Source organism: Pteropus vampyrus, unplaced genomic scaffold (genome assembly GCF_000151845.1).
Source record: "Pteropus vampyrus isolate Shadow unplaced genomic scaffold, Pvam_2.0 Scaffold481, whole genome shotgun sequence".
Classification (NCBI taxonomy): domain Eukaryota; kingdom Metazoa; phylum Chordata; class Mammalia; order Chiroptera; family Pteropodidae; genus Pteropus; species Pteropus vampyrus.
The window spans coordinates 106,986-118,195 of record NW_011889262.1 but is presented as its reverse complement, the minus strand read 5'-3'; the positions used below and the strand labels follow the sequence as shown (position 1 = coordinate 118,195).

At 35.0% G+C, this 11,210-nt stretch overlaps 1 protein-coding gene and 1 pseudogene across 1 annotated transcript in view; one reads left to right on the top strand and one right to left on the bottom strand.

The window, feature by feature from the left end:
• Positions 1-11,210, top strand: part of LOC105307144 (ankyrin repeat domain-containing protein 26-like) — a 105,352-nt gene that overhangs the window by 3,967 nt on the left and 90,175 nt on the right. Inside the window, 3 exon segments of the mRNA XM_023524595.1 lie at positions 1,681-1,801; positions 3,986-4,092; positions 10,121-10,191. Coding sequence (XP_023380363.1) covers positions 1,681-1,801; positions 3,986-4,092; positions 10,121-10,191 — 299 coding nt within the window.
• Positions 9,429-9,547, bottom strand: LOC111732676 (annotated as a pseudogene).

Genomic DNA, 11,210 nt, shown 5'->3' with positions numbered 1-11,210 from the left:
CCTGGCTACCACCCTTCCGCCCCAGAAGAAAGAACTTCCTGCTAGTACCTGGGAGCGGGTGATAGGCTCAGAGCCCACAAAGGACTGAGGGCCTGCGGGGAGTGAAGCGATGGCGGAGGATGGCTGCTGCGCAGGCAGGGGCCTAGGAAGTGGGTTCCTCTGGGCAGGGGGAGCTGTGTGAGTGCCAGTGGGAAGGAGAAGCAGCAGGCCACATGCCCTGAACAATCCCCCAAGGTTCTGAAGATTGGGGCAGGAGAGACAGGTCAAGTCTGGACCTCCAGCAAGGGCATTCATTTGTGCTCATAGCCTCTTTGCCAGCCATTTAGCACCTTGGGGTCTTCTACCTCACAGTGCTGCTCCTGCTCAGCCTCCCAGAGCTTATTCATGGGGTTGCAGTTGTACAGGGAGTGGGTGATGACAAAGCAGTCACCTGCTTTTTGCTTCTAGACACACTTTACCTCTAGTCACCGCAACACTGACAGGAAGGTCCTCGATTGACATAGGTCAGGTCAGTTTTACATATTAGGAAGCTCAAGCAATCTCTGAATGACAACATTTTGAAAGAACTTAATTGTCTAAGATTTTGGTTTACATAAGAATACTTCTAAAGAAGTAGTGGAGGGTACAGCTCTCTTTTATGCACTTACGGCAAATATTTATGAAAACATTTGTCAAAGGCAATTTTTTTTAAATATATTTTTTCCATCCTAGTTTTTTCTCCTAATTAATGTAAATAATGCAGGAAAGCAAAATTTTCCTTGAATATAGGCTTTACCTTAAAATATAAACAAAATAAAAATATATTTTCCATATAATAGAAATCTTGCTGCTGTTGATTAAGTCCCTATAACATAAAAAAAAGTTACTTATCTGTCGTTGGCCAAAGTTTACAAGGAAAATAGGATCTGGGGGAGAAAAAAGAATGATTAATCAAAAATTCACAGGCCAATTTGAAAATTTGGTAATTGAGTGGAAATAATAGGTTTTTTGTTTTTGTTTCTTTTTTCTTCATTTTAGATATTTAGGGAAGGTGCTCTTCAAGTTTCAAGGATAGTAATTCTTTGTTTTGGAGAGAGAGTCAGGGAGTTGCAAACTTGCCTGGAGATCAGCTTGAGGAGGTCTCTGAGGCCACCAGATTGGCAGCGAACAGGTGGTGATAAGTAGGAAGAAGAAGAAAGGACATGTAACTGACTGACATTTTATTCTATCCTGGCAGAAACTGCCCCTTAGATACAAGGCTAAACTCTGCTCTGAAATCAAGAATGTCATGATGGTGTTTACAAATAATGAAATGAAGCGCATTTTGAATTTATTAGTCCATCTTCCACCCCTACCCAGGAAGTTAAATGTAGTTTAGATAAGTAACTCATAGCTCTGACACTTTTATTTTTTGGCCAAATCCAAAGGAAATGACAAAGAAAATTGGCTCTTCCCTGAAGATTTTGCTTGAGTAAATCTAATAAGGCCTGGACATATGTTTTTAGAAGTATTTCCTTGAGATTCTGATACAACTCTTGGTTCTTGGTTAAGAACTACTGAATGGACAAGTGTTATGTGCAAAATCACAGATTACAAAAACTTCATAAATGTCCAGATGACTTGGAGTTTGGTAGGAGATACTCCCTCCAGCACTGTCCTTTCCAACACCATTAGCCTGAGTTTCAAATGTCTCTACCCTAGTGCTCCAGGGGTTAAAGGGGATATCTTTGGCCATATCCGCTGTCTTAAAGAGGAACACCCCTTTTTTCCCACCGTCGATCATTCACTGGCACTCAGAGAATCTTTTGAAACTTGCTTATGGGTAGTCTATAGATAAATAGAATTAGACCGTTTAAGAATTTTGCATATTTTCATCATGTTCAGGTCATTATAATAACACATGCTTACTACAAGCAGGGTTTCCCTGCAATAATAGTAAATAATCAAACTATAAAGTTGAAGCTGTGCGATAGACTCAGTATTTCTCAGTATGTCTGTTCAATTCATAGAACACTGGCTTAACCAAGACGGCAATTTTAAACCTTAGAATATCAAAAACCACAAAGTTAGTGATGAAGCCAATGAGAATTGTTTGAATAATTGAGTTCCAGCAGTCCTTTGAAGTAATTATCCATTTGATTAACAATCTGTGAGAAATAAATACAAATAGATTGTATTTTTATTAAGTTTTGGAAAAATTCTGTAGTATGAGTCTCAATAACGGTTTGTATTTTTTTTTATAAAACATATGATACTAAAGAAAAGAAAGATCTTACATTCTAATATTTGCTTTAAACACAACCATTTTGAAACACAGCAAGTAGAAAAACGCAAGTGGACTACAGACTAAATGTGGCCCCTGGATGTGTTTAATTTGCCTCCATGAGTTGAGTCAACATTTAAAATTTAGGTGGCTCATGTAGAAATTTGGATTTCAAGCTTCTCTTAAAGCATCAAATCTGTACCCTTGAGCCCATCATACTGTTTGTGTGCTGTGCCAAGGCTATCCCTTACATATTAGACCTGTGTTCTCTAGTTTGCTACTGTCCCCACCTCGCTTCTTCCCTTACTTGGGTCACCTACTTACTTTGCTTCCGTAAGCAACGGAGTTCGCAATTTCTGTTTTATAGTATATTTTGGTAAAGATCTCAAGATTTTCAAGACAGTTTATATTAATTTATACTGTATATTTTATGTTTTGTTGAATCTCTGAAAAATAGGGTTGAATTTTTCAAGTTACAATTTATAAGTTGTTTTTTAAATATATATATGTCCTAAAAACAATTATATTCCCACTGAAATTTCTATAAGTCTAATGAAGTTAATTATGGTTTTAGTTGTCTAGGTTATGCATATTTCACACAGTTTTATATCTGTCTCCTCAGCAATTACAGTATTAAATTTTCTCCTTATAAAAATGTAAATGATTTAGTTCCTTTCACTATGCTAAAAATAATTCAAATAAATCAGTACTGAAATATTTATTGATAAGTCATTATATTTTTACTTCTGAATTAGATTTTGCATAAGATATAAAATGTTCGTTAGTAGAATCGAAACGAAACCAGAATAAAACTGGTTTTAATAAAAGTAGATACTCATTTCAGTCCCAAGATTAGCCTTATAAATGAGAATAAAATTTCATACTGTGCTTTGTAACAGCTAAGATAAAAATCTATCATCTAATAATCGTAGAAAACCCATGGACCATTTAGTAATAAGCAATTCAAGTTTATTTGAAGCCCATGTCTGTTTAATTTAGAATCCATTTCCTCGGTGACTCTTTTGGAGCAGGGGTGCCTGAAGCTGACACCCGGGGTCCTGATAGCATTGATAGAAGAGAATCCAGCAAATTTGATTAACCTGGGGAATCCTTCATATCTCTTGGAAAGCTCTCAAAACTGTATCCCCGAGATAACATTTTCTCAAAAACAAAAACACATTTCTTTAGTACTAGGCATATAAAGCACATTCTGTATTACTTCTCAAACACAGGTGATCTTTCTGGAATCTTTCTCTTGGGGCACAGTACTTCTGGTAGATATTCTTTGGACTATGATTTGAGAAACACTACACTTTTTAGAGAAACACTGTTTAGGATATTAATTCAGTAAAAGTACTTAAAATGTTTCCTGCTATGATTTAGTGCTTGGAGCTATAGAGATGAAAAAATAATAATAACCTCTGCCCTCAAGAAGCTCTTGGTTTAGATGGGGAGCAATACAATAACTACCGAATACTATGAGATACTGTGATAGGAGCCAGGATTCTTGGAACCAATACTATCAATGCTTGGAGTGAGTTTTGGAGAACAATGCTGCAGCAAATCTGTTGAAGTGTAGAGAAGGGTATTTTAAAGAGAAGGAGCAGCAGGGGAAAGCCCAGAGGGATATTTTTTTACTTTCTATATCACATGCTTAAATTCACATTATATTTTATAAGTTTTAAAACTCTATTTCAAAATATGTAATCTCATAAGTTATAAATGGTTTTTTCTCTTTTACAGGATGAACTCACACCACTATTACTTGCTATCACTGAAAACAAACAGCAAATGGTGGAATTTTTAGTAAAGAAAAATGCAGATACATATGCAGTCGATAAGATGAAAAGGTATAGCTGTTCATTATTTTTTTTTAACCTTAATATTGTTCTAGAGTGGTAACAATCACTCAGTTCAGAAGTTTTAAATTAATAACAAGAGGATTAACTTGTAATCCTGTAGTGAAAGATATCAGCCCATCACCAGTTAAGTGGAAAAGCAATTCTTCTGACTGGGCAACTGAGAGAACAGTACACTGCAGTATTTACATTCATATTTATTTATAATACTGATAGATGCCTTTTGTAATTTGATTTTTTATCATATGATCTCATATTAGTCAAAGGTTTGTATTAGTTTTATTAGTTTTATATTGTATGGACTCTAACTTTTACTTATGATACGATATTAAACTTAGTCTCTCTTATGGTAGTGTTAAACTTCTACTTTGTTTACTTTTTCCTTAAAAAGATGCATATTAAACATAAATAGGTGTTGGTTTTGTCTTTTGGATGGCTCTTTGCTTTATTGCTTTCTTTGAAGAATACTGATGTTATTAGTTTATCCCTAATTGACTATGAATTACTACCAGATACTATGGGATCATCAGTTTCTATTCTGTTTCATTTCTGGTATAGTTTGATGTTTTCAATTTTAATTGGTACAGTAGAAGGAAGAAAGATAACTTTAATGAATGGACTTTCCCTATAATAAAAACAAGTTATCAGTGAGTGATAAATAAAAAAAAGAGATGGGCTTTCAATTCACACTAGATTGGGTCCTTTCCTACATGCCAGGTGTGTGACCTTGGGAACATTACTTATCATCACCAAATATGTATCCTGATATGAAAAGGAGGACAAGAACATATCCCACAAGCATAGTTCTGCGTAAGATTATCCAGCATTTAATTTAGTGCCCAACACATGCTTATCAGCATCATTAAGTCTATGACTATTATTATTATAATTATTAATATTATTGCGTTAAGCCTGCAAAACACCTTTTAGTCACCTGACTTCTAGCTGACTTTGAGGTACAATATATCAGACTAAGGATGAAACAGGAAGTTCTTCATTTAAATCTTCACCTACTTCAGATAAGGTTCTTCAGCATAGTTTCTTGTTTGTTAAAGGACTTTAAATTTACAACTTCTATGTAAACCCCAAGAGGGGCCAGTGGCTTCCTTTTTGTCCCTTCCTTTTAGCCTTGGAGTTAATTTACAAAGATGAACATTTAAACACATAACCATGTAAACGGTCAATTCTACACAGACAAGGATGATATGAACTGGTAAATTAGCTGTTTAAATAACTTAATTGATGTTCCTAAGGGTGAAGTTATCCTTCTGTTACTTTAGAACAGCCCTCATACTTGCTGTAAATGATCCATCCTCAGATATAGTCAGGCTTCTTCTTCAGCAAGGCGTTGATGTCTTCGCTAAAGATAACAATGGATGGACTGCGAAAGAACATGCTTTAAAGAGAGGTTTTAATTTGTAAGTATTTACATTAAAAATGCCAGTTATCAAAAAAACTGATGTTTGCAATAATTTAACTGTTACTTCTTACATAACAGGTGAGATGTCACATTTCAGCTCAGGCAGTTGGGGAATGGCAGTGACTTAGTGACCGTCCTCAAATAGAGACCAAGCAAAAGGCTGGACAAATTAGAAATAGCAATGGGCACAGTTTCCTTATTCTAAAACTTTTAAGAACTTTGTCTTTCATTCCAAGTACAAACCCTATGTATGGAAAACAAATAATATCTCTTCTCTGATTTTTCCAACTCTCTATTTTGGGTCTTGAAACGTCAGTTTAGCAGAAACTTCTGTATTTTCTGGGACTTATCTTTTATACTCTCCCCCTTGAATTATTCAAGAAGCTAAAGGGTTCCCTAAGTCCAAGGGAGACAATCTTCTCTCCTTCGTCAGATGGAGGGGTAAAGGAGGACATGCTAGTCTATGGTTTGCGTTGATTCTATTGCTGCACAGTGGCTGATTGAATCTGGTCCTGGGGTCATGATTGACCTTTGATCCCAGGTTGTCTTTGCTGATCCAGATTCCTCAGTCTTCATGGTGATCCACACCTGGACTTCCAAGTTACAACTATTTTTAGGTTATATACATATGCGTTTTTGCTCAACCACTATTCCAAAGTATCAGCATCTGGCAGCTGGACCTCCTTCGCCCCACACTCAAAAACCTGGGTGGAGTCCACCTCTTAGCACAGGTCTTCAGGGTGAGTTACACTTTGAGCATCTTGTTTGAGTTTTCTGCTAGCATATGCTAGTTGAAACCACTTTAAGTTGTCAGAAAGGTTCAAATGATGCTGCAGGAAAAGATCAGGCTCCTTAATTACCAGATCGGCACCCCAAGGCCACTTGATGTCCTATAGAGCATCTTTTCTTAAGCGATGAAAAGTCTCATAGCACCTTTCCCGGAGTAGACACCAACGTGCTTGAGATTTCATAATTAAAGTTGGCCTCTCAAATGGTCTATGAAAATATACCAAAAATAAGAACCGTATGATTATATCATAGATGAAGAAAAAGCTTTTGATAAGATACAGCATCCATTTATGATCAAAACACTTAACAAAATCGGTATAGAAGGAAAGTACCTTAACATAATAAAGGCCATATATGACAAACTCTCAGCCAACATTATACTTAATGGTGAAAAACTAAAAACCTTCTCTCTAAGATCAGGAAAAAGGCAAGGCTGTCCACTATCGCCACAGTTGTTCAATATAACATTGGAGGACCTAGCAAGTGCAATCAGGCAAGAGAAAGATATAAAAGACATCCAAATAGGAAACAAAGAAATCAAACTGTCACTATTTGTGGATGACATGATTCTCTATGTGGAAAACCCTATAATAGTAGTAACAATAAGCAAATACAGTAAAGTTTCTGGACACAAAATCAACATTCAAAAATCTATAGCGTTCCTTTACTCTAATAATGAAGTGTCAGAAAAAGAAGTGGAAAAAATAATTCCTTTCGCAATTGCAACAAAAAGAATAGAATACCTAGGAATAAATTTTAATGATACATGAGAATGACCTATATAATGAAAACTATAAGACCCTATTAAAAGAAATTGAAGAGGATACAAAGAAATGGAAAGATATTCTGTGTTCATAGATTGGAAGAATCAACATAGTTAAAATGACTATATTGCTTAAAGCATTATACAGATTTAATGCAGTTCCCATCAAAATCCCATTGGCACTTTTTAAAGAAATAGAACAAAAAAATCATCAGATTTGTATGGAAGCACAAAAGACCCTGACTTGCCAAAGCAATCCTGAGAAAAAGAACAAAGCTGGAGGCATTAATCTACCTGACTTCAAATTATACTACAAAGCAACAATAATCAAAAAAGCATGGTATGGCAGAAAAATAGACATATAGACCAGTGAAACTGAATCCAGCGTCCACAAGTAAACCCATATTTATATAGACAAATAATTTTTGACAAAAAGCCAAAAACATACAGTGTAAAAAGGGAAGCCTTTTCAATAAATGGTGCTGGGAAAACTGGAAAGAATGAAAGTAGATTGTTGTCTATCACCACACACCAAAATTAATTAAAAATGGATTAAGAACCTCAATATAAGACCTGAAACAATAAAATCCATAAAGGAAACTATTGAAACTAAACTCGTGGACCTTTGACTTAAAGAGGATTTTATGAATTTGACCTCAAAGGCAAGGGAAGGAAAAGCTAAAATAAATTATGGGACTACCTCAAACTAAAAGGCTTCTGCTCAACAAAAAAAATCATCAACAAAGTAAAGAGACAACCATCCGAATGTGAAAATTTATTTGCAAGGAACACCTCAGATAAGGGCCTAATATCCAAAATATACAAAGAACTCATACAACTCAATAACAACAAAAAAACAAATGATGCAATCAAAAAATGGGCAGAAGGCCTGAACAGATACTTCTCCCTAGAGGACCTACAAATGGCCAACATTTGAAAAGATGTTCAACATCACTAGCTATTAGGGAAATGCAAATCAAAACCACAATGAGATACCATCTCATACCTGTTAGAATAGCTATAATCAGCAGGACAAGTAATAACAACTGTTGGAGAGGATGTAGAGAAAAAAGAACCCTCATACACTGCTGGTGGGACTGCAACTTGGTACAGCCAATATGGAAAACAGTATGGAGGTTCCTCAAAAAAACTAATTTTATGGATTTTGATCTACCATAAAATCCAGCAATCCCTCTACTGAGTATTTAACCCAAAGACTTGAAAACCCATATATGGAAAGATATTTGCACACTGATGATCATAGCAGCATTATTCACAGTGACCAGGACATGGAAGCAACCAAAGTGTCCTATGATAGATAATTAGCTAAAGAAGCTGTGGTACAGCTAATATTCCATATATACAATGGAATATTACTCAGGCATAAGAAGAGATAAAATACTGCCTTTTGCGACAACATGGACGGACCTCGAGATAATCATGCTAAATGAAATAAGCCAGACAGAAAAAGTTAAAAACCACATAATATCATTTATATGTGGGATATAAACCTAGAAGTAACAAATGAATAGGACAAACAAACAGAGACTCAGGAACATGGACAATAGACTAGTGATTACCAAAGAGTAGGGGGTAGGAGGAGGGGAAGGTAGACAGGGTAAAAGGGGTCAAATATGTGATGACAGAAAGAAATTTCACACAGTGTAAATATATATATGCTTATTGTTAAAGTGTACAGCTGAAACTTATTGGATTTCTTTAACCAATATCACCATAAAAAAAATAAATAAATGAAAATCTACCAAGTATCTTGAATCTACCTCAGGTTATAAAATATTTATAATTGTGCCTCCCATGGAAGCCATGCAACAGAAAGCTCTGAATCTAAAGTAGGTTGTTTGTCATCAGAGTAGCTAAGCCTCATGTATAACTCATCAATATCCATGTACAAATGCAGGATTATATCTTCCAAGTCAGTTAGGGAAGGACAGTGTCAGCATCCTTCTAAAAAGATCTGCTGTTTCAGAAATTGAGTACTCAGTAAAAGCGTAGTAGTAGTACAAGCCAGGTCTTGACCTCTATTAGGTTTCTGTCTTTAGTGTGGTTAGCTACAATCACAGGGGACACTTACGTCATCTGACTTAATGAGATAATATATTTATAAATATATTTAGTTACATATTATAAAACAGCCGAGATGCCCTGAATTACAAACCACATTGAAGGACAACTAATAACCTTCTTATTCTAATCATGTATAACTCATAATCAAAATTAATAATGTGTTTGTTTTTTCAGTTTTTTTTTTTTTTTTTTGGTGAAGCAACCCTTGGTTGATCTCACAGATTACAAGGACCTTGTCAGCTTACAATCCCTTATTTTTTTTATTTTTTATGCCTATAGCACCTGGTCTTCCTGGGTGGTCTCCCATCCAAGTACTAATCAGGCCCGACACTGCTTAGCTTCTGAGATAAGATGGGATCAGGCTTGTTCAGGGTGGCATGGCCGTAGACATTTATAACAAAAAAATTAATAACATTTTCAACCACTGTAACATTTGAATGTTAGCACCTATGAAAAATGCATGTTGGGGTTTATTGGGGATTCCAAAATAGTTTTAACAAATAAAGTTCAAGAAAATCTTATCCATTGCATTAATATTATTCTGGGCATCTTTTTGGTGTATTATCTCATTTAATTCTCCTAACAACCTTGTAAATAAGGCAGTAAGATCCTTGTTTTATAGAAGAGGACTTGTAGACACAAAGAAGCGACTTGTTCCAGAACAAATTGCTGTTGCTCCTAGAGCTAGGATTTTGAAGTTTAAGACACTCGCCATTATGTCAAAATATGTGTAATTAATTGACTGAAATCTACTGCTCTCAATTCATGACTGATTGATCTTCCTCTCTTTTTATCACATGCTTAAATTTTGTAGAACTTACAAAATTGAAGTGTATAGAATAATTAAAGTGTTATTATTACCTTTGATATCATCTGAGATACTCTAAGAATTTTATATATTTGGTAAATGTTTTTCATTTCAGTAAAGATAGTAATGTTATTTATCACCTTTTTATACACAGCAATTGCAAACTAATTTCTGAATATGAAGAACAAAGGAGATGTGAAGAGTCTTCTCAGAATAGCAATCCAGGTAAGACTTCTGATAGTTCCTTACTCTTGGTGGTTTTACTATAAAGTAAAAGGAAGGAAGTTTTACAAATGAAAGAGAAGTGAAAAAAAAAATAATGTTGAAATTACATGTTTATTTTCTTTCTTAATTAATTTCTTAATAGTCTAGCTTCTGAATGATTAAAGAAGATAATTGTATGTATTTAAAATCAGAGATGCAAATATGTGAAAAGAAATTCATTTATTTAGTCTTGACTGCTAAAATCCTATATATCTTTGTGTAAATAAATAAAAAAAAATTTTTAAGTTACTGTATTGTATGTTTCCTCTTTAATCACCATGCAACAAATTGGACTTGTTATAAAAATGAGTCTTTTGCAGAATTTTTACAGCAAATGCATCACATTTAGCAAATTAACATCTGTTATTATATAGTGATTTGCCTCACTAAAAATGTAATTAAAACTAGGAACTCAACAATACCTTCTCAGTACCACAAACAAATGGCAAACAAATAGAACCACAAAACTTAGCCAGTGTACAGCAATCCCAATGAGATTGATTTTAAAAGATATCTAATGATAGTATAGAAGTCAGAAAAGCAATAGCTCATTGAAAAGCATAGATTATTTTACATATTTTAATAACAAAGTCTCACATGATAGTATTACCTTCATTCCTTGAATGGCCAGTGGGTAGGGGGCCAACACTAGTTACTGCAGGGATTCACTGGAGAGTTTTGAGCAGAAGTGTGAGAAGATTAAATTTGATTCAGACACTCTGGTATGGTGTAAAGCAGGGATCAGCAAGCTTTTTCTGTAAAGGTCCTGATTTTAGGCCATTTGGTCTCTGTCATTTCTAATCAAATCTGCCCTTAGAATGTGAAAGCAGTTACAGACAATATGTGGTGACAGAAAGTGAGTGAATAGGCATGACTGTGTTCCAGTGAGGCTTTATTTACAGATAGCAGGTTGGATGTGACCTGTGGGTGACAGTTTTCTGTCCTCTCACAGAAAGGAGAGATTGAACGAAAACACATAG